This window comes from Aplidium turbinatum, chromosome 15 (genome assembly GCF_918807975.1).
Source record: "Aplidium turbinatum chromosome 15, kaAplTurb1.1, whole genome shotgun sequence".
NCBI lineage: Eukaryota > Metazoa > Chordata > Ascidiacea > Aplousobranchia > Polyclinidae > Aplidium > Aplidium turbinatum.
Window position 1 is genome coordinate 17,531,830 of NC_137486.1, and position 26,819 is coordinate 17,558,648.

At 37.1% G+C, this 26,819-nt stretch overlaps 2 protein-coding genes across 3 annotated transcripts; one reads left to right on the forward strand and one right to left on the reverse strand.

Moving 5' to 3' along the window:
- Window positions 1–6,476: 6,476 nt before the first annotated feature.
- LOC145784834 (gap junction delta-2 protein-like) lies at window positions 6,477–12,202 on the forward strand. The gene is made up of 5 exons (XM_082596675.1): window positions 6,477–6,620; window positions 8,735–9,285; window positions 9,578–9,752; window positions 11,414–11,564; window positions 11,928–12,202. The coding sequence occupies exons 1-5, from the start codon at window positions 6,477–6,479 to the stop codon at window positions 12,200–12,202; spliced, it is 1,296 nt and encodes a 431-aa protein (XP_082452801.1).
- A 2,481-nt stretch (window positions 12,203–14,683) lies between these two features.
- On the reverse strand, window positions 14,684–21,588 carry LOC145784474 (uncharacterized). Of its 2 annotated transcripts, none has more exons than XM_082596297.1 (5): window positions 21,248–21,588; window positions 19,524–19,902; window positions 16,985–17,063; window positions 15,639–15,804; window positions 14,684–15,047 (listed from the first exon to the last, which is right to left on the reverse strand). In XM_082596297.1, exons 1-5 carry the CDS (start codon window positions 21,524–21,526, stop codon window positions 14,874–14,876), a joined length of 1,077 nt encoding a protein of 358 aa, XP_082452423.1. In that variant the 5' UTR covers window positions 21,527–21,588; the 3' UTR covers window positions 14,684–14,873. The 2 variants fall into 2 exon arrangements, with proteins under 2 accessions (XP_082452423.1, XP_082452422.1); XM_082596296.1 differs by having other exon boundaries at window positions 16,985–17,114.
- Between the last annotated feature and the right edge of the window lie 5,231 nt (window positions 21,589–26,819).

Here is a 26,819-nt window from a genome sequence, read left to right on the forward strand (position 1 = left end):
GGTTATAATATAAAATATACTCGAACCATCTCGAGGGCACATTGACATGTTTCGCGTGATGTAGGCTATGCTGTGTATGCTTGGCCCCCTTGGGTAGAGGCTTTGAACCACTGACGTTGGTCCGATCACTGAGATTGACAGAGTGAACTTTCGGCTTGACGTGTTGTGCTCTGCTGATTATTATTCCATCTGTAAGTTGCCAACTATGTCATCCAGTAATTGTTTCTGCAATGAAAAACAACCTAACTACCTCATATGAGACTAACGTTGCCTTGCCAAAAGATAATCGCATGAGAAGGCACCACTGACTGTACTTCAAAAAGGTTTTCATTTTTAACTAATAGTTCAACTTAACAGATGTGTAGCCTGAAGTCTCTGAACCTAAAAGAGATTTCTTCTGCCTCGTCAATTTATTTTAGCTATCAACTGCTTTCGATGTCACCAGAATTAAAATCAGGCCTACCACAGAATCAGGCGACGAAATATTATCGCTAATAACCGTGATACGAAGTGAGAGATGTTTGCATTCACCTCTCAGTTTTCACGTCGAAGTCAATCAAAGTAGCTCTCTGCTTGTTCCCATTTGCTTGATACAGTGGAAAGACATTTCCATTCCACGCTCTATTGTTCAGGCGGTAATGTAGGTAGGCTACCACTACCCGCTATCAACATTGTTCTTTATTACATTGATTTTATGTCTGCAGAGATTGAATCAAAAAGATTCTCTGTTATAGCTTAAGCTACTTTATTGCAACAACTAGCAATATTTCATTTGTATAGAGTTTGGTTTTATTTTAGAGATTTTGATCTAAATAAGATAAAACGAGCTTTGCTATAATTATATCAGCTTTCGTTCTGCTTCTGTTTTGTGAGTTTCTTTGTCAGTCGACCGATATGCCTATTTTTTCATAACTTACATGACTTCAGTATTATGCCTGGTATTATTAACTTACTTACTGTGGGTATGTTGTTTTCAACATTGCTGGTAGCTTAGCCAATGTGAAGGATAGAATAATTTTCAAACCACGAGTGAGTTGGCCTATTCAACATATTAGTTTGGCTTCAAAACAGATGAGCGTAGTATGTAAGAAATCTTATTGTAAGGATAGGCCTATATGTAAGAAATCTTAATAAACGAAGAAAATAGCTTTTTTCATACTGTAGTCAGTTGTCCAATTAATGTGATTGTTTAATTTAGTTCTAAACTGATCTACATTGATATAGCCTACTATAGCTTCATTAGATTTATTAAACGTTATTATTATTATTAACTTATTACTTATTATTATTATTAAACGTTTCTTTTAGACCTTGCGATCCATATGAAGCAAAGATAATAATAATTGAACAAATTCACTTGCATGCATCATGCACTATAAGACATAGGCTATGCTAGCGTGAACAAGTAGATACATTCAGAATAAGGTTATACGAGATACTTTGTTTGTTTGTAGTGTTCATGAAACGATGACAATAAAAAACAACCCGATTTCATGAGCGACGAAGCGTTTGATAAAAGCAAAAAGAGCTTTTCTCATCAAGGCCTCAAATGTTGCTATACGACGAGAGATATGAAACTTACCGATGTTGATGTGACTAGGCACTCCAAGACTCCATGTATAATACGAAACGAATTCCTATACGCCCTTCGAAGACGATGAAAACTAGAACCGAAACATAAAAATTTGCATACCGTTGCATCATAGCATCTTTTCACAAATTGGAACTAGGAAGGCAAATTTTCAAAAAAGGGCAGTTTTAACATGGGAGTTATGTTAAAAAGGGCACTTTTTGCGAGTATATGATGGGAGAAAGGGCATTTTTTTCCGAGCGTAAAACATGTAGCCTAGGCTAAGCTTAAAAATGTAGATTTCTCAGGCAAATTGTGGGTAAAAAGGCATATTATATTTAGACTAGACTTTTGAGACCCATAATTGATTCCTATATTCATCCCCGCTCACAATATTTTATAAATAATAATGTAATAAAATTTAATCTAGCAACATTTAGTTGCAGAGGTCTCTTGTACAAAGTAGAAAGAAACAACTATGAGTCTATTATAATATATGACTGCTAAGACTGCTAAGATATTATAATGAGTTGAACCTGTGCAGAATTTGATGATTCTAAAGAGCTGGTATTGTATTTTGATGAAAATCACGAAACAAACTTCGGTAATTCAGACATTGAGAATCTCACACAAAATTTGAGGTAGGCCTACTCACAACACAAACTGATAATTATTAATTAATCTGCTTGAATGGAATATTAAGAATAGCCTAAGTGAGGTCAAAGGTAGGCTCATAAGTTCTAAATGTATGCTGAAGCTTTCCATTTAGCTGTTCATAAAAACAAAAATTAAGTTTTAAAAATTGCCCACCTAGTTTCAAACTAGGGGGGCAAAGAAAGGGCTAGGGGGCAAGCAAATGAGCTAGTTGGGCAATTGCCCATCTAGTTTATATGTGAAAAGATGCTATGCGTTGCATCAATATAAAAATGAAGGATTTTGTTATTTGGGGCGCGTACACTCTCTTCCATTTTGTTCTTTCTTTGATTCCCAAACATGCCTGTGGCTAAACTTTATCAGAAAGGTCATAGTGACTTTTGCAAAATTATCATGGATTAGATTGTTTAAAGTAACTGCACAAAAACCAATTTTGTAACAAAATCTACAGGGAATTAAAAGGATCGTAAAGATCTTTCAGATATTGAACAGAGCTGTCACTTGAAAGAATAAATTGCAAACGTTGTTTTCAATCAATGCGAGGTCATATTTTTCTTGGTTGGCTTGGTTGCTCTATCCTCAATTTACCAAATTATCGCTGCACTTTAACAAGCTTCTGAATAAAGAGCGTCGTTAATAATAAATGCTTGAATCCAGGCACCTGTCGGAAGAAGTGGTTTGTTGACCATATTCTAATGCGTTTTCAGCATTAAAACTTGTCTTTTTCTTCGAATATTTCTAAAAGAAAGCTCAATGCGCAATAACGTTACAATAAATACTGAGTAGGTTTGAAATTGATTTTCATCTTTCTACTGATGATGCATTATTAATTGAAATAGTTTAGTCATTGTTTGCTGTACAGATTTCATTGATTTTAATTGAACACTTCTTCTATTTAAAGTTTTTTGGCTTACATTCAATTGCGTCAAATAGTTTAGTGACCAACATGCTTCACTAAGCCATGGCCACCTAAAGATACGGCCTGATTTGTCACATTTTGTAGAAATTTCCAGATTTTTCTAACATTGGGCGAACGTTTGAATAAATTTTTCTAAAAATTAGATTTTTACGCTTTCTTTACTCTTTTCCCCAGATGACACAATAGGTTTTAACATCCTCACATGTTGAAAAACAAAGATAATTTGATTTCGAAGATTTTAGTCAGACTGTTAATTTTCAATAACAGTCTAATTTTGCGTTTTTTAACTTTCTTTTTCTCATTTGCTACTGCTTCCCAAAGGCAACAAAAAAGTTTTATGTCATTAGGAAACCGCAAAAAGTAAAAACATCTCAAAAAATGTCAGTCAAGCACTAGCAGTAGCTGTAATCAAAATTTGCAAAATGTGACAAATCAGGCCGCATCTCCAGGTGGCCATGACTAAGCCTACAATATATCAGAAATTATGTTAAAATCAAAATGTTACAACTGTATTCCAAAAATATTTTTGTGCAAAATTTGATAAGATTTCTGTTACTTTCAATTTATGATTTCATCAATAAGAAATAAAACATCATAATCATACTGTGTAACTGAAGATTTATTTTAAGGAAGATAAGCCGAGCTTAAGCGGCCAATTAGACCTGTTTGGTCCCAATCCTTTGGTTTAACCAAAAAAGGAACCTGTTGTTATATTTCGCTCTTCAGGATCTGGTTAGGTTCCATCAGTTTCTTATCAATTATTTTTGTAAAATTTAGTAACTTATAGAAAAGTTATAATTGCAAAAGACGTTTTTCAAAGGTGATTTTGTTTCTTTAAAATTACTTTTCCAAACTACATACAATGCTATGTAAAGAACAGCTCTGCATCGCTTTTATTAGACTGTTTTTTACAGTATCGCATATACCGGTGTTTATTTTTGGAAAAGTGTGATGTTTCAACAACCCACAATCGTTGGGTTTGCGGCATTACCTTACCATGCAGTGATATTTAAGTTAGATGTCACTTTTAGGTTGTTTCAATAACAGCTAGGTGAATTAACATTGATGAAAAAAAGTTAATTCTGCGTAAAATTGTGGCAAATCCACCATACATTCTTTGATTTCTTTTAGTTTATTTTTATTTTGTCTTTACAATTACAGTTTTCATCAATAGCGTGGTTTTGCATCCCTTTCTCCTCGATAGCGAATATTTATTGCTGTCCTCTGATATTGCAAATGAACACAAATTTGAAGCCAGCCTATGGATGTGATGTTGTGCATGTCGTTTGGGTGTTGAGTGCTGCTGATGAATTATTGAAGATAAGACCTTGTGAAAGATAATCTTATTGCTAATTGAAACTCGCCTACGCTTTATGTTCTCAGCACAATTGTAACAGTATCAATTACATCACTCTTGAGGCGAAGATGCTTTTTAGCAGTAAGATTGAACCGCAGTGACCAACGCACAAAAGTGGCAGGCGTACTTTTAGGAAAACTTTATGTTAAACAACTTCATATTAACAGTACATCTCGTCATCTCCTAAATGAATTATTTAAAAAAAATAGATGTGTACAAGAATTGTGCAAAGTATCTGAATTGTGCAAGAACAGCAAGGTATCTGATCTTGTTGTGAGTAAAATTACTTGCCATAACAGGAGAAAAATAAACAACTATTCTATCTTTTAGTGTAGTTTTAGGATTTCGTGTCAACAAAGATGCGTTGATATAATTCCGGCTAAAATACACTCATCCTTGTTTTGATCTTTGGTCAAGAATTTTAACAGTGTTGGTTTGGCGAATGAAAGACGGCGACAATATGAACAGTGACTGGTTGACCCCACTAGCGTCAAAAAATGCAATTGGGGAGTTTGATTTTTATTTTTGCACTCTATAATCCCATTAAATAGTAGATACTTTATATCTGTAAAGTCCTCATCGACATTTGGAAGCTCTCGCGTAAACAGTCACGACAGGATTTTCCGCGTAAAACGCAGCTTGTTTCAAAACAGACATCGAAAGGTGGTTGATCGCGTTCAGATAGGTATGGCGTAGCGAGAAGACCAGTTGATCGCAGACAGAGATTGTCTATGGTTTTAGTAACTTTCGGACTTTAAATACAGTAGGCTAGTGAACAAAATACTTTAAATTTGTTGTAAGCTAATGTAGCGTAAACAGAAAGAGTTTTATTAACCTGAACATCATGGCAGTGTCACCATATTGCATAGAATACGCCAATGTTCAGGGGATATGGCATGTGAACTAGGAAGTTGTATGATATCACTAGAAGAATGAGAGGCAAATTCCGTATCAAAAAGGCAACGACTGTGAAATGTCAAACTTTGCGTGATGTCTAGATCAGCTTCAGACTAGACTGCTTATCTATAAAATGCTATGCCTGATGTTTCTCCGTGCTTTAGACTCCATTTTAGTAATATAAAATAAGGCATTCATGAACATTGTCAGATCAACTTCTGTCATTTCTTTTCATGATTCTTACAAAATTTCTTCCCTTTTACATCGATTTAACGTCTTCAGGCTTAGAATTTACTTAAAAACATGAATTTTGCCAACTGGGTTTCGTTTTGACGTGTGTAGCGCAGTAAACGTTTACAACAGCAATTTTGAGGTTATTTTACATCACTATAGCATCAGGTATGATTATGTTTTCAAGCTTACTGTTAAAAGAGCTTCAAGATTGCATTGGCACGTGGCTTACGTCAGTTTTCCTCCTGATAAGAAGGATATGGCATTTATCATATTCTGACACTTCTAAACTTGAACTAGATAACGAAGGGAGTACCCCTTGAATGAAATCCGAAGAAATGTCGTTTGATAATAATCGAGTTTCATTGCATTGCTTGTTTGCTTCTCTGTTAGCAAACCATGTAGAAGCATAAGGCAAACAGTTGTTTTTCAAAGTTGATCAGCACAAGTTAAAAACTAGCATAGTCAATCACTAACCCAGCCCGAGATAGTTCGCAGCTAAGCAGTCAAGTGACCCAACATGTTAAATCGAGTTAATTATTGTTGTGCACAGTTTCCTAAATTTTTCCATAAAAGTTTCTGGTTTGCATTTTGAGGTCTAGACTATTTTTTTGGAAAACTAACAACATCAAAAATATCTTAACAGAAATATTATACCAAAATGTCCATGGGTGTGCTCATCAACAGTTTCTTGCTTTGTGTGACCCGAATTATTGTCATACCAAGCAGCCTCCGAAAGTGCACAAGTCAATCAAACTGATCGTTTCCTTTACAGATGACAAAATGTGTTACTTACTTATGACACTCTGGAAAAATTGTAATTAAGTCTTCAAGTATATGATTGAGTTATGGCTTGGCATATATTGCATGGACTGTTGGAACAAGTCCGTATTCATTCCACATTTCCTGGAAAGTTATGGATAGTTATGATGTTTATATTTCGCATCGTGGTGGTAGCGAGGATTGGGGACAACGTCTATCACGATGAGCAGGTAAGATTAATTAATTCTTCATTGAGAGGATTTTCAAGAATCCGTTTTACAATTATTTTAAATTTGCAATTTGGATAGCGAGGTAACTTATTTAAACCAAAAACAGACATAACTCAGCAACAACACAATATTTAACATTATAAAAACAAAAAAACAATAAGGTAACGTTTACTACTAGGTATGTATGATGACCAGGCCCGTAGTTGCCGGGGGGGCTTGGGGGGGCAATGCCCCCCCAAGCTCAAAGCTTTTAGTTATTTCCTTGTAGAAACATAAGCATTTTAAAACGTTTGTCTGACAACCTGCTGCGTTTGGGACGCATAATGTCCTTTCCAAGCGAAAACATGCGTTCCACAGCCGCGCTGGATGGTATTGGTGTGTTGTATTTCAAAAACATGCCTTGAAAACGTTTACTCTGAAAGGTATCACTATTCTAAGCGTGCTGTGATGGTTTAGCATATATAGCCTAAATCTTTTAGTGAGGTCCACTGCACCAACATCGCTCTTTTCAGGGGCACAGAGCTCTTGAAATAAAGTATCTTCAACCTCCGTGATGACATTCATTAATTTTTCGCTTTCTCTCTCTGATCCCTCGTGCTCGATACTGATCCCTCGTGCTCTTTGTTTCAAAGTTCTAAAAATCCACATTTTCAACTGCTTAAAATTTTTATTTTTTGTCCTGAAAACACCAGGAATGGCATTTTAGAGCATATAAAAGTGCAAAATTTTCTGGGGGGGCATGCCCCCAGACCCCCCTAGGAAGCTCGCGCCTTCGGCGCTTGTCCGTTCCTGTTACTTTACGACGTCATATTTAACATCACCATTTACAGCACCCCCATGGCCAAAAGTCACAAGCCGCCACTGGTACATAGCTTTTTACTTCGCAACAGCTTTTGAGCCCCCCCCCAAGCTAAAATGTATAACTACGGGCCTGATGATGACTAGCCAAATACATTCGCTTATTGCTTTTTTGTTTTTATAATGTTAAATGTAGTGTTGTTGCTGAGTTATGTCTGATGTCTGTTTATATTTTAAACTTAGCGTATTCCAAGTTTGTAATTTGGCTAAAAGTATGATGATACATAGCCTAATGTAGTATAGTAGGAGTTCATTGCATGTGATGCAATAGGTTATCATATCATAACAAATTGGCCGTTTTGCGTCTGATGTTTATTTTGCGAGATTGATGCACGGGTTGATGGGCCCCTTTGATTTGGCTTTTTTTTAAAGTTTTCTAAGATGTCAATATGTTTTTACAAGTTAGATTGTCGTGTTAGTGTCGTAGTAGTCCATTGAGAATTATGCAATTTCTGACATAATTCGGTATGGAATTGAATCTGTATCCTTTGAACTTCTCGGGCCGATGGTCTTTCCTTATGCCACTTTTAATTGTCGTTGTTTCCCGAACTATGCTAAGAGCAGGCCCGGATTTAGGGGGGGGCAGAGGGGGCAGTTGCCCCGGTCCCTCCGACTTTTGAAGGGTCCTCCTATGTGGAAAAAATGTGATTTTTTTCCTTTTGGCCTTTAAAGTTTCTGCAAAATGCTGTGCAGTACTGGACTGATGCTACTGTAGACGTAGAGATGGTTTTTCGCGCCGTAAGCTTGAAAAAAATTTTTGCACGGGGGCCCCCCCGATCTAAAAGTGCCCCGGGCCCTCCATCAGCTAAATCCGGCCCTGGCTAAGAGGCTTCTAGAAAATAACCAAAGACCTACATTGAAGCACATTCAGAATGAGTAAGCATAGAAGCAGGTACAACGGCTTTTCGTACTTGGATATATCCCGCATCTATGCCCGTATAGAATATAGATGAACGTATCATTAACATTGCACGTTATGCGCTCTGAAGATGCTCATTCTTATGATGAGCGTAACGTCAGTAAAGTAATAAAACAATTCGTATATTTCTGCTTTTACTTTCGCATTCATCAGATAGACGTTGCAACTATTGCAAGAGAAGATAATAAATCTTGATAACATCCAAACTTTTCCGCATTCATTGCTGGCTTATTTTCATCAATTCAAATACGAGAAATTAAACTGATGATTCAAAGGGTTGTCTTTTTACTAACAATAATAACTGTATGATGTTTAATTGAACTTTTTTACATTCCAGTCCAGTTTCGTCTGTAATACAATGACCCCAGGCTGCGAAAATGTTTGTTTCAACAAGTTCAGTCCAATATCTCAACTGCGTTTTTGGTCTTTGATGGTGCTGGTGGTTTCGTCTCCGGGGATTTTGTTTTGTCTCTACGCGAGTCACAAGATTTATCATGCCTACGTGAAATTTCCTCTTTCTGGATATGATGAAAAAGCGAAAACTTGGGACACCAACAGCTCTGGACAAGACTCCGTCCCATTTTATGTCAACGCACCAGTATATAAGCGAAGGAGGACAGAATCGTACAATTTCTCGGACCCTGCCGCTTCCCCGCTATTTGTTTTGAGAACATTACATTCTAAAAAACATAATTATTCAGACAAGAACAAAGGGAAAAAAATGTCCCAAAAGAATTTCGAGACTACAAGGTTAGGAAATTTTCCTAGCCGAAGTCTTCATCAAGACAAAAACATTTTGGAAAAACGTAAAATATCAACATCGAATAACAATAGTACGTCGACAGAAGAGTTGCGTTCTCGCAAATGGCAGCACTGGCCAGATCCCGGGTAAGTTGAATTTTATCATTCATGAAAGTTTCATTTGCGCTTCGCCATTTTTGTTTTATTTTAAACAATGTTGTAGTTTTTCCACTACTTCAGCAATGAGACGGTTGAGTGTCTTATGTTTCAAACTCCAGATGATCAAGAAATGGTTTACTATGCGACAGAAGTTTCTAGATTTTAACAGCAGCCTATAGAATTGCAACTTAACAGACTATGTCTTGGCCATAAGCCTCCTGTGAAAAAAAATCAGTAAGCGTTTGCACGAGCAAGTCGCGTGAGAAAAATACAATTGCAGGCCAAGTCAAAGCTATCCAATTTATTCCGACAAGCATGGACGTAACATCGAATACATCAAAGAACCAAGACCTTATGACGAAATAAGAGCGAACAAAGAAAGTAGAAGGATGTTGGAAAACCCACAATTGTATCGCGCGTACTGGTGGCACGTGGTCATTCGTACTCTTTTTGAAGTAAGTCCTTTTAACAAAAGCTCATCATAAATGACACATACTATTAACTTATGGTATAGATTTTTACACATATTACGTTTAAAAATGTTGTTTTAACTTAATGTAGGGGAGCCCGGGGATAGCTCGGACGATTTTTTGAAAACAGCCCATATTTTTTTAAAATTACACAGCAAGTTTGTAAATGTTATTTTGTTGTAAACCTTAAAGCTTTGCCAAAAAAGGGTAGGAGTATCGTTTGTTTTAGAAAACCGGAAATGCTTATAAAAAGCATAATTTCTACGGTCTTCAAATGTCCGAAGTCACCCCGGTACCGGGGTAATTTCGGACATGCCTGGGGTCATCTCGGACAGCAATTTTATGCAGACGTTTTGAGTTGATTTGACAGTTAATACAGAATATTTGTTTTTCTTTTATATGTTCGAACCATTATGTCTTTAAAATTCAATAAATTATTCAAAAGATCTGAAAATAAGATTTTGTTTGAGTTTGATTTTTTCCACGGGGATACTTCGGCCATTGTGTCCGAAGTATCCCCGACCACGTGACTACAGGTAAATGAAGAAAATATGGCTATCTGATTAACTGCTGGTCAAAATCATCACTTGCTTATCTGAGTATAGCTTTCTAACTACAACCTCAATCAATAAAAAGTTTGTTTTGGTTAACTGCAACGGAATTATGACCTTACACGTACAATTTTAAAATCTTGATATCACTGATAAAATTACTTTTTCGGCCTCAACTTTCTAAGAAAACCAGACATACTTGCAAACTTTATCCTGATTTGTAATGGAGCCACAAAGCTCTGGTAAACGTGTTTTAACAATACTCTACTGTGACGTCAAATGCCTTATCCGAGGTATCCCCGCGTCCGAACTATCCCCGGTCTCCGCCTATAATTTTAATTTTCAAGATTTTTGTGCATATAAAAATAATCTTACTTCTAAGCGCCCATCAAGCTCTCTAAATTTTTTCGTTTTTATCTTCTTCCAACACAACACAAATTGGTGGCAGATTCAGGTTCGTTCATTGACATCTCGTATTACAATGGCGTAGATGAGGCAACTATTTCAATCATTGCTAAATTTTGTAAGCTGTAATCCTACACACTTCATTTTGTTTTGGTAAGATTGGATTGGTTGGTTTTTGAATCTTTATCCTCGGACAGTCGGACTGACAAAGCCTTGATAGGTTATTCCTGGTAGTTTCGCATACTTGTAGAGGCTCTTTACGCAGGGCCGGTTACCGAGATTGGCAGAGTGATGTTTTCGATTGTTGAAGTGTTGTTGCCAGGGAATTATTCTATCCATTTGGTGCCGCTGAATGAAGAGCAGTCCTGAAATGCGTTGCTCAAGCGCACACTCCGAGAGTCGAACATGCGCCGCGTGATCTTGAGCCGGGCGCGATTGATAACCTAAATAACTTTTTGTTTTATTGTTACTCTTATGGCGGTGGAGAACCTTCTCTATTTGAAAATAAAGCCACATTAAATGTTTGTTTGGGAAATACATGGAGTCTGGGCTCTATTACAAAACATTCGTTTTTCATGCAGCTTGATGACATAATTGTAGCCTATCCCAAAAGCTGTGCAAGAGGTAAAAAATAATATTAAATAAATAAACTCCTTGCTATAATTAACAACGGTTTTTGCATGATTACAGGTTGGATTTCTTCTTGGACAATATTATTTGTACGGCTTTCTTGTACCGGAGTTATTTGAATGCAAACAATGGCCTTGCCCTAAAACAGTGGATTGTTTCGTTTCTAGACCAATGGAAAAAACTTGTCTGATGTGGCTCATGTTCGGTTTGGGTGAGCATCCTATTGAAAGTTGCTGAGTAGTTGTATTTTGCCATAAACGAATGTGTTTTAGTCTATTTGTAAACTATAGCAATTCACCAGCCAGAAGTGATTAGTGGAATAATTACTATATTGAATTGTGTGAACCTCATTCTTGTTATTATCATTTTATTTTTTGTCATTAACGCGCCAGGAACGAAAAAGATACTACTATAGCTGTAATAGTCGATATACTAACACGTCAATGAACTGAAACAGGTGGCGAGACCTTGACAGGTTTTAAGAAGTGCCAGATAGTTCATGAAGTAGGCTATATGTCTGTAGCAAGTACGGCCAGAAAACTCATTGCAAATCATAGATGCTTTTTACTTCCAGGTGCTATATCGTGCGCTCTTAGCATTTGCGAGTTTTGGACTCTGGGTTGGGAAAGGTTTAAATACGCCTTGTGCTGTCGTGGTCACAAAATGACATATGAAGAGAAAAGGAGGCGATTGGCTGAACTGGCAAAGGAGCACAAACACAATGAGACGATGATACCTTATCAAAAACCACTCAAGGACGAAATTTTACTTGTGCACAACGGCAATCGTGTGACGAATCGGATCAGCCTTGATAGTCTCAGCAGCGAAACCAGTGTTGAAAGTGTGTGACAATACAAACTCCCACTGACGCAGGAATCACGTCACTGTGACATTATAAAACTTACATTGACAACTCTGATAAATATGTCACAAAAAGACAGCTTTTAAAGAGTTTAGACAATGGGAGGTTGTATAAGTTCAGTATTAGCTTTAAGACCATGCTTTCGTCCTTCGCTGTTTATGCCACAGTTGCAAACTACAGAGTCACAGGAGATAATATGAGGCATTAATCTTCTTCGTCTTATTTTTTTACATTCTTATCAATTTCTGGGTCCCTGTGACAACTTTCGACTTCCACTTTCATGATTTTAGGCAAGTTCATTGCCATGCCAGGATTCGAGATGCCGCTACCGACGCACTCCCGCCATTTTCTCTTGAGACTTCCATTCAACCCACATCAAAACACTTCGATTGTGGGTCGGCTTTACTTTGTCGCTTATCCGGTGTTTTTCACTCTCAACATGTCTAAACCATCACAACCAGTGATGGGATTTTATCTACTGTAGTTTGCAACCGATTCGCTTTGACTAAATTTAGTTACATCTGGCAACCCTGCGTTTGGTGATCAATCATACAAGGTCCACTCGAAAAAGTTGGCCAAGAACCGGCTCTGCAAACTTCGTCATTTTTAGGAACCAGTTTGCGCGAACCGATCGAATCCCACTACTGATCCCAACCACTGTAATATCACACGTTAGTAGTATTTGCAAAATGCTATCCACAGCAATGACCATGAACCGCACCGAGCACGAACAGACGTGTTTCAAAGCGGATGTGACGCAATGCAAGGGCCATTGAAGCTCCTTCATTGCGTGAGGGATATGGATCTCTAGACTTCTTTGCGTTTGTCCCGAAAACTGTTTTTAGCGCGTCTTTTTACATCGTTTCAACATAGCCAGACGATGAAGTGATGTCCATTTTTGCATATGGCCTGACATTTGCTACCTAGGAAACCTGTTTATAAGAAGTCTCAAGTCCGATTAAGTAATTATGGAAATATTAATACACAGACTGGAAAAGTGTTTTCAAAAGCGACGCAGGCCCAGTCGCCAACATGTTGTACGGTTTGAAACTTTGGAGTGCTGTTGTATGCGTTGTGTAACTTCATTATGCAACTGCACACCCTCAAAAATTGAACCTTAGGCTACTTACTTGACTTCACCCTTTATGAAGACGGATTTCGATCCACTGAGCTAAATAGACAGAGGTTATTTATTTTTGCTGTAGTTTACAGTGTTTCATCACAACCCATGAGTCCATGACAAAAAGCATTTAAATCACGGACAAATTTTATGTTATTGTTGTCTGGTATTATTATCACTGTGACCATATTTTGTTCACGCGTCTCCGAGTGCTCAATGTTTGGATGTGCCTTTAAATAAAGCAAGTATAAAAATGGTATGGTTTTTAACGCATGGTTTTTGTAGCCTACATAATTTCTTGTTATGAAATAAATATGTTTGACCTATTGAAAGTGAGATAAAGTGTTAACGACAGATATTTTATGATAATGTGTTCATACAAAGCACATTTGTCATGAGCCTCATTTACTTTCCTTGACTTTTTATGTTGTTATGAAACAACTTCAACTAACTTCATTTTACCATTTAAAAATCTTGTTTCATTTGCATATCCGTGGAATTTTTTGACTTTCAAACTTTTTTCTGATCGTTTTACGGAGAGCAACTTTTGAAAAGATAGATCTACCATTAAAAATTTCCATATAGGTTATGCTGAAATTTAACCTATCAGAATGGCGCTGATCAGCAGAGCATAATATGTGCGAAGTAGTCAGTTTACTTCATTAAAATGATTTTGTTGTGATCTTTTCATCGCTAATTTTGTAGGAACAGCCTGTTTACAGGTTAGTGCGCAGGCTTTATCCTTTATTAATTACCGTAACGACCAATAATTCTGCGTATTGTTGATGTTTCCTTGTTAGGCCATGGCCACCTGGAGATGCGCCTGATTTGTCACATTTTGCAGATTTTGATTACAGCTACTACTAGTGCTTGACTGACATTTTTTGAGATGTTTTTACTTTTTGCGGTTTCCTAATGACAAAAAACTTTTTTGTTGCCTTGGGGAAGCAGTAGCAAATGAGAAAAAGTAAGTTGAAAAACGCAAAATCAGGCTGTTATTGAAAATTAACAGCTAGTCTGACTAAAATCTTCGAAATCAAATTATCTTTGTTTTTCAACATGTGAGAATGTTAAAACCTATTGTGTCATCTGGGGAAAAGAATAAAGAAAGCGTAAAAATACAATTTTTAGAAAAATTTATTTAAACGTTCGCCCAAAGTTAGAAAAACCTGGAAATTTCTGCAAAATGTGACAAATCACTATCAGGCCGTATCTTTATGTGGCCATGGTTAGGCCTATCATCGTTGTCGTACAACTTTGTAGTATACTTTTTCTTTTCATTTGCTATTATGGTAGGCTGCATTTAATCGAGTACAAAGCATCAGCAATAGCCTACAATACGTTTGTTTGTTCGGAAACTTATATTTGGATGTAGCAAAAACAACGATGCACCATTCAAGAAGAACCCAAGTATAAGAAATACAAGACAGAAAACAAACGTGATACAGCAGAAGTGACAAGATATCGTTGTAGCCTATTTGCTGCTGCGCGCTTACGTTCGCTATTTTGCATATTTCTTCTCTGATTGGGTAGCGAGTTCACGACGCATGTGTTTCGTCAGAATGATTTGATTCGTTTTCTTCCAAGATCAGATTGTTTCTTGTGTCTTCAACAATAGAACTTTCATCTCGCCCGCGCGAGGACAATTCGGTGCTAATGTTTGATCTTGATCGTTTCAATGTAAACTTCGGGCTCAATTGTGACGGAGATTTCTAGAGTAATTTCAAAAATTGAAATTGCTTTTTATGAAATAGAAAGTATCGAAAATGTAAGCCAAAGAAGTTTTATCTTTAATATATGACATTACGCTTAAAGTTTTGAGAACGAATATTAATTGATTGACGATATTCCTACTGTGAAGGTTGCTCATCAATGATTCGTTGTGTTATTCTATTTCTATTGCATAATTGTAAGAATCAGACACATTTAGCCCTATACCGACTTGAAGTGAAAGAAATAGAAAAACAGAGAAAAAACTTGCATACTAGTCTTTGCATGATACTACTACAGTACCCGCTCACCCCTTTCACCATTTGGTCAATTTTGACACTTTACGGCCACAAAATCTGAATATGCAACACCCCTACGTTTTCTATAAGAGCACGTTTTGATACGATAGCAAAAGAGTTACACATTTTGCGTAAATACAAACTTTCCAAAGTCTATTCTCCAATCGCTCAATTTTTGCACTAAAGTGCAGTAAGTAAATTGCAGTAAATAAACTTTGCAGTAAATAAACTGTAACTGGAGTAAATGCATGCTATTTTTGGAAAAAATTATTTTCAAGTTAACATTCCACTTACCCTCAGCGAAGTGACGTCATCCGTGGTCAACAATGGCGAAGGGTGCGATGTCATACTGATGTTATTTCGCTTCTGCTGCAAGACAAACATTCTCTTCCCCACATCCACTCCATCTTCAAGGTCATTTTCAACAATCATGCTTTTAACTCGACGCAGATCCTGTGGTCTAAACCAAGAATTTCCTCTCTGATTACACATTCTTTTTTTAGGTTTATTAGTCATGTTTGCACTTCTCCATTCAGCAAGTGTTGCCAGTTATACTTTTTTTTTAAAGCCGTTAGATTTGGACCTTGAAACGATGTAAAAATGGCTTGTTTCACTTGCTGGATGATGTTTAAAGCTTTTAGACTAAGTCTTGTTTGTCAGAAAGGCCTCCGAGAAATGAATCGTTTGATCTATCTTCGCCCCGTTAGCTCAGCAGTTAAGCGCTCGACTCAAGATCAAGCGGCACTGGTTCTGGTCTGGGTGTGTGCGCTTGAGCAACGCATTTCAGGACTGCTCTCTATTCAGCGGCACCTAGTGGATGAAATAACTTTCGGCAACAACACTTCAACAATCGGAAACTTCACTCTGCCAATCTCGTAACCGCTCATGCGTCAAAAGACTCCACAAGTATGCAAAACGACTAGGAATAACCTATCAGAGCCCAGAGGCTTTTTGGTCCGAGAATCAAAATTCAAAGCCAAACCAAATCATGTTTCATGTGCCTGGGTGGTTTGACAAAAATATTCCTCTTGAGCGCCCTATAGCGGCTAAACAAATTTAACTGCTTGGGCTGTAGGCTAAATTAAAAAAAAAATTTTTTTAAATAACTTATAATACAAATGGGTTGTTATAGGCTACGGTGTCATGTATTAACTGGGGCGGTTTGAAATGAAGCGTTTGATTAAAATCTAGTAAAAAGGAACTTTTTCAATAAGAGTGATTTGCAATGCAACAAACTCGTAGCCTAACAAGAAAAATGATTCGAAACGACATCCACAACAGAATTGTGGGTTGAAACGAAATTTGTTTCAAGTTTTTTGAATCGTTTTTGTTTTGAAAGTTTGTAGCCTAAGCCTAAACAGTTTGGTCATTCGTTCAGCAACGTGACGCAAGGCAATATCAATTGCATGGTGCTTTTTGAAATAATGGCTTTTTCTAGATTTCGTTTTAGTCGATTTCAAAACCACGACAGTTTGAAACTGAAAGTTACTTAGAAGTTAATGAAAGGAAAGCATTTACAAAAAAAACTTACTGCAAAATGTAACTAAACAAAAGGCAAGCAATTAATTCTGCTTTAAAATAAAACACCTATTTCAAACCTCGAACAGCCCGAGCGTAAGCAAATATATGTCACATATTACTTCATAACCGTGTTGTCCAGCGGAAGGGATGCTTTTTCTGAAATGTCTGAGCTTGGTCCAGGTACATCATTCCCGCAAGCTGGAACAGGTAATTGTATTGATACGAGACTGCATTCACCTTTGTCAAATCCTTCCAACAATGTAAAACATTTCATCGTTATTATTTCTTCAAGATCACATTATTTTATCTCAAGTTTGCCTCTGCAAGGTCACAACACTCGGCTGCTGCACTGACACTGTCTGCTTTGTAAAGCGCCGAGGAGCTGCGCATATCTGCGATAGATAATAGGCCACAGCGCTATATAAAAATGCACATTATTATTACTGAGTTGAAAGTTCCTGGTCTCTCAAAGAATGTTGAAGGCTGCAGTGCAGTGTTTAAGGTGTGCAGTGCAATCTTTTCTGACCCACTTCTGTAAACAGGTCTGGACAGTTTAATACCCTAAATTTTCACTATTTTCAACATCGGGTTACCATATTGCAGGTTTTATAAAGCTGATTTTTGGCGGGCATTTGGCTATGTTGCCATGCAAGGCCGTTAAGGGGTTAATTTGGGCCCGGTACCAATGAGATCCTTGAGTTCCAAATCAAGAAATTTCTAAGAAAAATTCACTATATTCGAATAATACGGGATTGTTTCTTCAATTTCCGGGCCCCTTGCAAAGGTTACGAGCCCCTAAAATCCACTCGGGTCCAGGGGCGCCGGAACGGTTTTTGAGTGGGGGGGGCAGGATTATGAAAAAAGGGCACTTTTGTTGCTGAAAGGCCAATTTTTTTTTAAAGTTTTAAGATATAGCAAAAATGCTCATCCATCATCGAGAAATGATACAAGTGTCCGGTATACAAAGGACAATGGCACGGCAGGGCATCGTGCTATGTTATGATGATGTAGGCCAGGGGTTACTCACCTTTTTTGCATGCGGGCCACTTTGGCACTTAGGAGAGCTGCAGCCGGCCGCACTAGTAAAATTTTAGGTAGGTTGACTCTTATGCTAGAAAAGAACGCATTTCGTACCCAGTATCCAGCGTTACATCTTGTTAATATTTATCTTAGAATACCGCAGCAACAAAATTAGTCAAACAACGCTACTGCCATACCAAGCTCCTTTAACAACACTTTTGACTTCTTTAACATTGCCTAATAAACGAGGGCACTTGTTTTGCGCACTTATAGCGAGGCGAGCGGTTTCATCACAATATTCATCGCCAAGCAAGAGTGGTGTTGTCACTTCGCTTCACAAAAGATGTCTTGCCATTAACAGTTTCAGTGAACAAGGAAATGTTTGACGCATCGCAATACAGGCAACAATAGTGACTTGCAAACATATCAGCAAAAAATAAGCTCCAATAACAGGGAGAAAGAAACCAGGCACCATGAAACAAACGCTTGTGGAAATCACCGAATAAACGTTTCTATCGTAACTCACGTAGGCTACAGTGTTCCCTCTGAAAAAGCAATGAGTTGGTTTTCATCCTTTTTGTGAGAGTCTATAAATCCTTCTTTCCTTGATTATTAGACAGCTGTCACTTGCGGTGCTTACAAGCATGGCAAGAATTGTTGATTGACAACATTTTGCAGTAATAAGCTAACTATTTTCATAATAGCCTACTGGTACCAGAAAAAGTCTTTTAGTTCATACAGGTTACAGGCTATAATATTTTTCCAGTTTATTATAAATTGATTTGGCACACCACCTACAGTATTTTGCCAACAAAAACTTGCATAAAGGAACACTGCTCGTGAAACCCAATAATGGTGAAACGCACAGTAGTGTTTACATGACATTTACAAACTTAAAATAAGCAACCCTATGCTCACAGATATTTTCGAAATTCGAAAACAAACGTTTTAATCAAACACTAGGACAGTGTTGCTGGACATCGCATTGGAATAACTTTAAACGACACCTACCTAAAACTACAATCTGATTGGTCGGTCGGTAGAATCGTATGCAAAGCGAAAATATGCTTCCCGGAAAGTAATTTTTGCCTTCATGCTGTTTAACTCCTCAAGAAAAGTATTTTTAGTTATACTTGTACGTTGATACCTTTCGTGGGCCGCACATAACAGCGTGGTGAACCGCCAGTTGGTGACCCTTGATGTAGGCTAATTACTTACTGTGATATTTACCTAATTGAGTAATTACTTACTGTTACATCGTATTGCAAAATGTACAGTAGCTTACATTACCTTAAAAGGGCACCATTGCCCCCCTGCCCCCCCATCCACAGAAAAATTGAGGGCAGGGGGGGCATCCGCCTCCCCCCCCCCTGCTCGGGTCCCGGTCCAATAGTAGCCTACTCTCTGGACACCCCTGTCAACGCTACCGTGGCCATGTCTTTCATCCTTTTCAGCATCGCATGATGCTGATTCCAGCACATAGCCTATAGTAGATTGTAAAATCTGAATAGAAACATCACTGTCAGTCATGGGCACTAACTTAGTCATAACTGAGGAGGTGCAGTGGAATTCTTTGGCAATGGTTTTTGTGATAAAAAACATGAAACTGTCCAAGGCTAATATTTCACAAGATTTTACCTTCTTGCATAGCTTTGCTTTCACGCAGTTTAATTATATCATAGTCTTCATCATCATCATCTGCTGAGAAGTCAAAGTCGTCGTCCGACAGTTTTAAAAAATCGTCATCAGTTAAAAATATTTCATCTTTATCCTTTCGATTGTATTTTGATAAGAAGTGATCGTTTCTTGATCCAATGCTACTCGTGCATGACTCAACACTGGACCAGTCAGGGAAAAAATCTGATTCGCAGTCACTGACATCATAGTGCTGCGCATCATCATAGGAACCATCACATGACGTTGGAAGAACCGGTAATCGCAATTCATTGTAAATATCTGTCGTTTCAGTTTCACTCGTAGAACATTGTGATTTCGTGTGAGGTTCAGAAACCATCTCCTAGAAACATTTAAAAGCATTTGTATCAATATATTTGTTGAACACAAATTAACATTGATTCAAAGTGAAAACACCCCGATAGCTCAATTGGTTAGCGCGTCACTTCTGGAACGAAGAAGCTTCAAGATCAAGCGGCGCTGGTTCGACTCTCGGGGTGTGCGCTTGAGCAACGCACGTTAAGGACTGCTCTCCATTCAGCGGCATCTAATGGATGGAATAGTTTCCCGGCAACAAGACTTCAACAATCGGAAACTTCACTCTGTCAATCTCGGTGACCGGGCCTGCGTCAGTGATTCAAAGCCTCTACAAGTATGCGAAACTGCCAGGATTAAGCTCTTCAAGAAGCTTTCCCAGTCCGAGGATAAAGATTCAATCAATCAATCAATCAAAAACTCTTTGCAGCCTTGCCTAATTTGAAAAAGACAAAAATAACATTTATGAAAAAGTATTGAACACTTTTCGGAGAAAGCAAACTTAACTAGGCCTAGTAGGCTACTTAATTTTGGTTTCAATTTTTTTTTTTATATTCGCCTTTTATCCATGTCACATGACAACAATTTATCTTTCTATTCTATTCTCCAATCTCACAGTTAGCCTACTGTAGACCGCCATTCAGTTGCTCCAACGGAACACTCACGTTGGACTTCGGCGAAAACGTGAGGCAGTGTATTGTTAGGTGCACGGTCGACAGGACAATTGGTCGACAAGACAGTTGGTCGACAGAACGATTCATTTTAGGGTTAGTTAACCTAACTCTAACCCTAAAATGAATCGTCCGGTCGACAGAACGATTCATTTTAGGGTTAGGGTTAGAGTTAGGTTAACTAACCCTAAAATGAATCGTTCTGTCGACCTAACGTCCTGTCGACCAACTGACCGGGTATCGTATTGTTATTGGCTATGCGTTTGTGGACTACATTATGTAATGGTTTCATACTTCGGATTATTGCTTTTCATTGAAATTTTTTATCATCTTTAAATTGATGCCCGTGAAAAGGAGTCTGCAGAGAAACCTATATGAATAGTTTTGAGACTCTTGAGAATGGGTACCCGGTCAGTTGGTCGACAGGACAATTGGTCGACAGACAATTGGTCGACAAGACAGTTGGTCGACAGGACGTTAGGTCGACAGAACGATTCATTTTAGGGTTAGTTAACCTAACTTTAACTCTAACCCTAACCCTAAAATGAATCGTTCTGTCGACCTAACGTCCTGTCGACCAACTGTCTTGTCGACCAATTGTCCTGTCGACCAATCGACCGTGCACCTGAGAATGCAGCTGGTGTAGCCTACATCACTGACCATTTTCAGCCCAACAGTTTTTCGCATCAACATACAGCTTACTTCAGGAAAAAAGGACAGTAATTCTTTCAATTTTGATTGAATTTCAACAATGCTTTCGGTCGATCCTGCATGGTTTTGAGTGTCTAAGCACTTTGAAAGATCTGAAGAAATCGATGAAGCTGCTTCGTGTGTCAAAACTTGTACCTTATCACTTTGAATTTTTGTTTGCTTCGCAAAAGCATTAGCACTTCGTGTGAGCTTTTTAACTTGCTTAGCCTGGTGACTGCAATGCGCAAGCACTCCTTGCAACATTAGGAAAGGCTTGTTCGCATTTTCCATTGTTTTCTCTTACTAAATATTTTTTTCCATGCTTTTTCCTGTAAGAACCCACTTTTTTCATTCCTAACTTTTTCCTTTTACCAACTTAACAATTTGTTTGCAACAATCGCATATAATTGTGACATCACAAAATAATTTGTGACAAAACTTCAAAAGTTTATGCACATTTTGAAAGAATGTTTATAATAAAATCTAGACTTGAGGCTCCATAAACTCTTGGAAGTTTTCTTGGCGGAAATTTGAATGTATGAAAAGTGGTTCAAATAGAAAATCCTTCACAAGAAAAGTATTTTCAAATGAAATCAATGGTATTCCCTGGGTGAAAACAAAATTTTGGTTTGAGTGTATACATCTACAATGTAATCAGAAATTCTTTGGAAGACATGGCTCAAGGCTGTAGCAGTGTAGCATGCATTACAAGTTTTTAACATTTTTGAAATCTCATTTCAAGTTTATGACATTTAGTATTGAAATAAAAAAAATCACCCTTCTAGTAGGAATTGTAATTAAACTACACATGACATGGACACCATCATTGGCATAGCATGACCATTTTTTGGGTGTTCACTTCTTTCAGCAAACTTTAGTCTACTTGTATTTAAGAAAGTCTGGGTGTGGTTCAACCTAGTTAGTTCCCAGGGCTCTCACAAATGAAAACCAGAAAATCCCTAAAGCTATGTCAAAAAATCCCTAGATGGCATGAAAAATCCCTAAACATAATTAGCGCGTTATATTGGATTTCAAATGAAAGGTAGCCCACCGCATTTCCTTTCATTCAATCGTTTCAACACTATTTTCAATTCGGCATGCATATGATGCACACAAATGTATCATATGACAGCTACACTTCATTGTCACATCAGGATAGTCTCTCTTTCATAAGGCAACTACACTGTTGCTGCCAAAAATTACTTAGCAGTGTCAGATGTGTATCCGACAATGTTGCACATTGGTATGCCTTTGTCATTCAGTGACTGCTTGATTGCACTAACTGTATAGGCTATGCCTTTTGTTGTGCTGACTGTGCTGTTATTAACTTCTCCAAGGTCAAGGAACTGGGTTTTAACACACATACACACACATTGTCCGCCCCGTTAGCTCAGTGGTTACGCGCAGGGCTCAAGTTTACCTGGTGCTTATTCGACTCTCGGGGTGTGCGCTTGAACAATGTATTTTGAGACTGCTTTCCATTCAGCGGCACCTAGTGAATGGAATAATTCCCCGGTAACAACACTTCAACAATCGGAAAACTTCACTGTGCTAATCTCGGTAACCGGCCCTGTGTCAAGAGCCTCTACAAGTACCAGTATGCGAAACTACCAGGAATAACCAATCAAGGCTTTGTCAGTCCGTGGATAAAGATTCAAAACCAACCAAACCAACATACCTTCGACATCACAAAAGACTACAACAATGCCCAGCTGTTTGGCGGATGTTTAACATCCTTAGTTTCATCCGGTAGGATGCTGAATTTTGTCTTTATTAACGTACATATCAGTTTCTTAGCGAAAATAAATCAGTTCCTTGCCTCACAACATTGGTGCACTTTGTGGCATTAAGGTTCACTGGCGATAAGGCAACTTAATAGGAAGTGGCTATTTTTCCACAATCAGGTGTTGCCAGAGTTAGGATTAAAGTTAAGAAGGGTTAAGGTAAGAGTTAGAGTTAGGAATAAGATTAGGGTTGTGATCTTTCTAGGCCTAAAAAAAATTTCCAAAATACAAGTTTTTGTTTTCAACCGCCTAAAACTTTTCTTAAATTAGGGCAAAATTCCTTCTCTGGCAACACTATTCAAGCTATTATTACACTATATAATGTAAATATAGCCACAGCCAACTTAATAAACGCCTGGCATAGTGGTGCTGCTGGTCAACCCTGGGCCACTAGTCTAAAAGCAAACCTTACCGTATCTGGTGTATAGTGGCGAAAAAAGAAACAAACAGGCCACTGACCACAAGGAAACAAGTGATGGTGACATGATTTCAAAAATCACATTCATATCACATAAAATGAAACAAAACAGAATTTACTGATTAGCAAATTATACAATACGATCTGCAAGAAATTGCGAAAAATCCCCAAAAAATCCCTAGATCATCAAAATCCCTAGATGTGTCCCTAAAAGAGGCTAAAAGTTTCAATTTGGAACTAAATCCCTAAAAGTGAGAGCACTGTTAGTTCCACTACTTGTTTGGTTGATTAGTTGATGTTTTAACAAATAAACAACAATAGACTAAACGCTTAAAGTTATCATAAAAGTGAAAACCCAAAAAGTGGAGGTGCTACACCACCGGTTACCATAATTAAACATACAAATTATTAAAAAGAAACATTTTCTGATAGACTGTGTCAGAAGCAATAATGCCTGTAAAATGAATCTCAGCAACTTTCTATTAACACAGCTTAAGATTGTTCTCTTTCAAGGTAGAAATAGTCTTGGATTCATTTAAATTTAGAAAGAAAAGAAATTTTGTTTCATTGTAAATTTGACACAAACCCATTTAAACTGTCTACAAGTGTTTTGCACAAAATATTTTTTCCGGAATCATTTCGAATTAAACTTACTTGTGAAAAATGTAGCTTTGACCAAAACCAAATTCTTTGTACAGCGTAACACTCAACTGCTGAGAAACATCAATGACTAAGTCAAGGAAATCTGAAGTTGCGACATTGTAAATTACCGTACTTTATTAAAACCAAGACACATAAGTCGAATAGTCAATTTTATTTAATTCCTTGAAATATTGTGTTGTGCAGGCAGGAAATGCCAAAAAAACATATATTCACATGTTGCACTATCATATTGTTGCATCATCACATCACTTTACAAAGCAAGAGGTCTCAATAGTTTCAAACAATTATTTACAGCAGTTTTTTAACATACTTTTAAGGCAGTGGCTATTTGACCGGCGCCGGTCTTTGAATCTGAAACACTATTTGACCGGTCATGACATCACTATATAGGCATTTTTTTCTTTTTCTCTTTCAAAGCAAAAGACGAGAAGAGTGCCTATATAAGTTCTAAATTCTACTTTAATTTTCTGGAATTTGAGAATTTCTCTGGGCAATTTTCCGTTTGTCATAATTTTTTGTTTGTCATTACATTTTTGCGTCGTTTGACAAACACGGTCACATCCTCTTATGACGAACAAAAAATTATCCAAAGAAATTCTTAAATTCAAGAAAATTAAAAAACTCTAACTTTATTGCTCACATTTGAAAAGACATAAAAAATTGGGCTGTAGGCTACTCAAATTAAAAATTGACCACAATAATTTAGTTAAAAATTAAAAAAAAAACGCTTCCGCGTAGTATCGAACTCATTCCCTCTGGAGCACCAGCCCGATACGTATCCTACGCGCCACAGAATCAGTTGAACATAGGTGTTGAATTTAGAAGTTATATAGGCACTCTACTCGTCTTTTGCTTTAAAAGAGTAAAAGAAAAAAATGCCTATATAGTGACGTCATGACCGGTCAAATAGTGTTTCAGATTCAAAGACCGTCAAATAGCCACTGCCCACTTTTAAATACCAACTTTATTGCTATAAACATCCACAAAACATTATTTTATATAAACCCCAGCTAAACCAAAGCTTGAATGATACTTGAAAAGAAATACTTTTTAAATCTGAAATGTATTATTCATAGTTTGCATGGTAAAGTTTCTCTAGAGTTTTCTAAGAAACTTTGAACAGATGAATGTAATAGAAACTGAACATAAGGTAGAAATAAAACAGCAGTAACTTTTACTGAAATGTTACATGCATGAAACCACCAATATAATCCTACAACAGTTTTGATTGTTGATAATATTTATAAAGATAATGTCAGCTGTGGCGATTTTTCAATCAGATAAAATCATTAAACAACTGAAACTTTGACTCAGTATCTTATCAAATAACCAGGTTTAATGAAACATAGTATGTCGAATGCATAAGTAAAAGATTAAACTCATTACATATATAAAATTACAAGGTGGCTATTTTTACCCACTTGTTACCATGGTTGCAATTAAAAAGCATTGCTTTGTGGCAGGTGTTGCCAGAGCTAGAATTAAAGTCAGAAAGGATTAAGGTATGGGTTAGAGTTAAGATTGGGGTTTTGTTCTCAGCCAAGAACTTCAAAATTTTCCCAAGTTACAAGTTTTTGTTTTCAAAGGCTTCAAACTTTTCTTGAAGTAGAGCAGCATTTTTTATCTGGCAACACCATTGCGGAAAATATAGCCACTGCCATGAAATTATTATTATGTGATCATTGTTTATGACAAACTATGCATATTTAACAAAACTGATGAGCCCTTTAAAGTGTGTTATTGATGTTGTTAACAATGAAATTGACAAAGCATTATATGATTATACATAAAAACCTGGCACTATGACACCCATGTATATTGCAATCATAAATTGTACAACACTTTTAGCATTCGTTTACAATGAATTTTCCAAATGTTTGCAGCCTCTGTCATATAGTTCTTATCAATGTACAAGATTTTAAGTTTTAAACACAAACTCAATACTTTCAAGCAGTTAAATGATCTTCAAATATTTTAACACCCCCCAAAAACGAGAGTAGGCTAGGCAATAAAATTGATAGAAAGTTTTGTAGCAAATCATCTTCAAAAAATTTAGCTGCCAACAATAATGTTGTTGATAGGAATATGAATAAGTTTCACGAAAAATCCAATAAATCCCATAATGGCAAATCCAATGGCAGTTGCAATAGCAATTTTTTGAAATTCTTTTCGATCAGGTTTTGTGCAGCGATTCACTAATCTGATAGAATCCTTGGCAAACTGTTTTGCGGGTTCCACCCAAGCTGTTATTTGATCCATTTTGTTAAGTTGAGAAAAATAAACGTTGGTTCAGTAAATGAGCTTTCTTTGCAGTCTCACAATCAAAAATGATCACTCTAAATTCCAGAAAACGATTTCGATCAAAGCAGGAGCGAACACGTCACCACAGAACGTCACTACTTGTTATGACGTTCTAGTAAAAATTCTACCGCTAGGAGCAATCTTCTATTTAAACTTCAAACTAAAAACAAGGTTTTTCAACCTTTTTCCTTTTTTTAATATTAAAACTTTTAACTTTGTCCATTGAGGACAAGATGGTTATCCATGGAACATAACATTTTAATTTCATTTAATTAAAATATTCAAGATCAAGCAACACTGGTTTGAATCTCGTGATGTGCGCTTGAGCAACGCATTTCAAGAAGAGCTTTGCATTCAGCGATTACCAGAAGATGAAATACAGTAGTTCAGAGACAACACCTCAACAAGCGCAAACTTC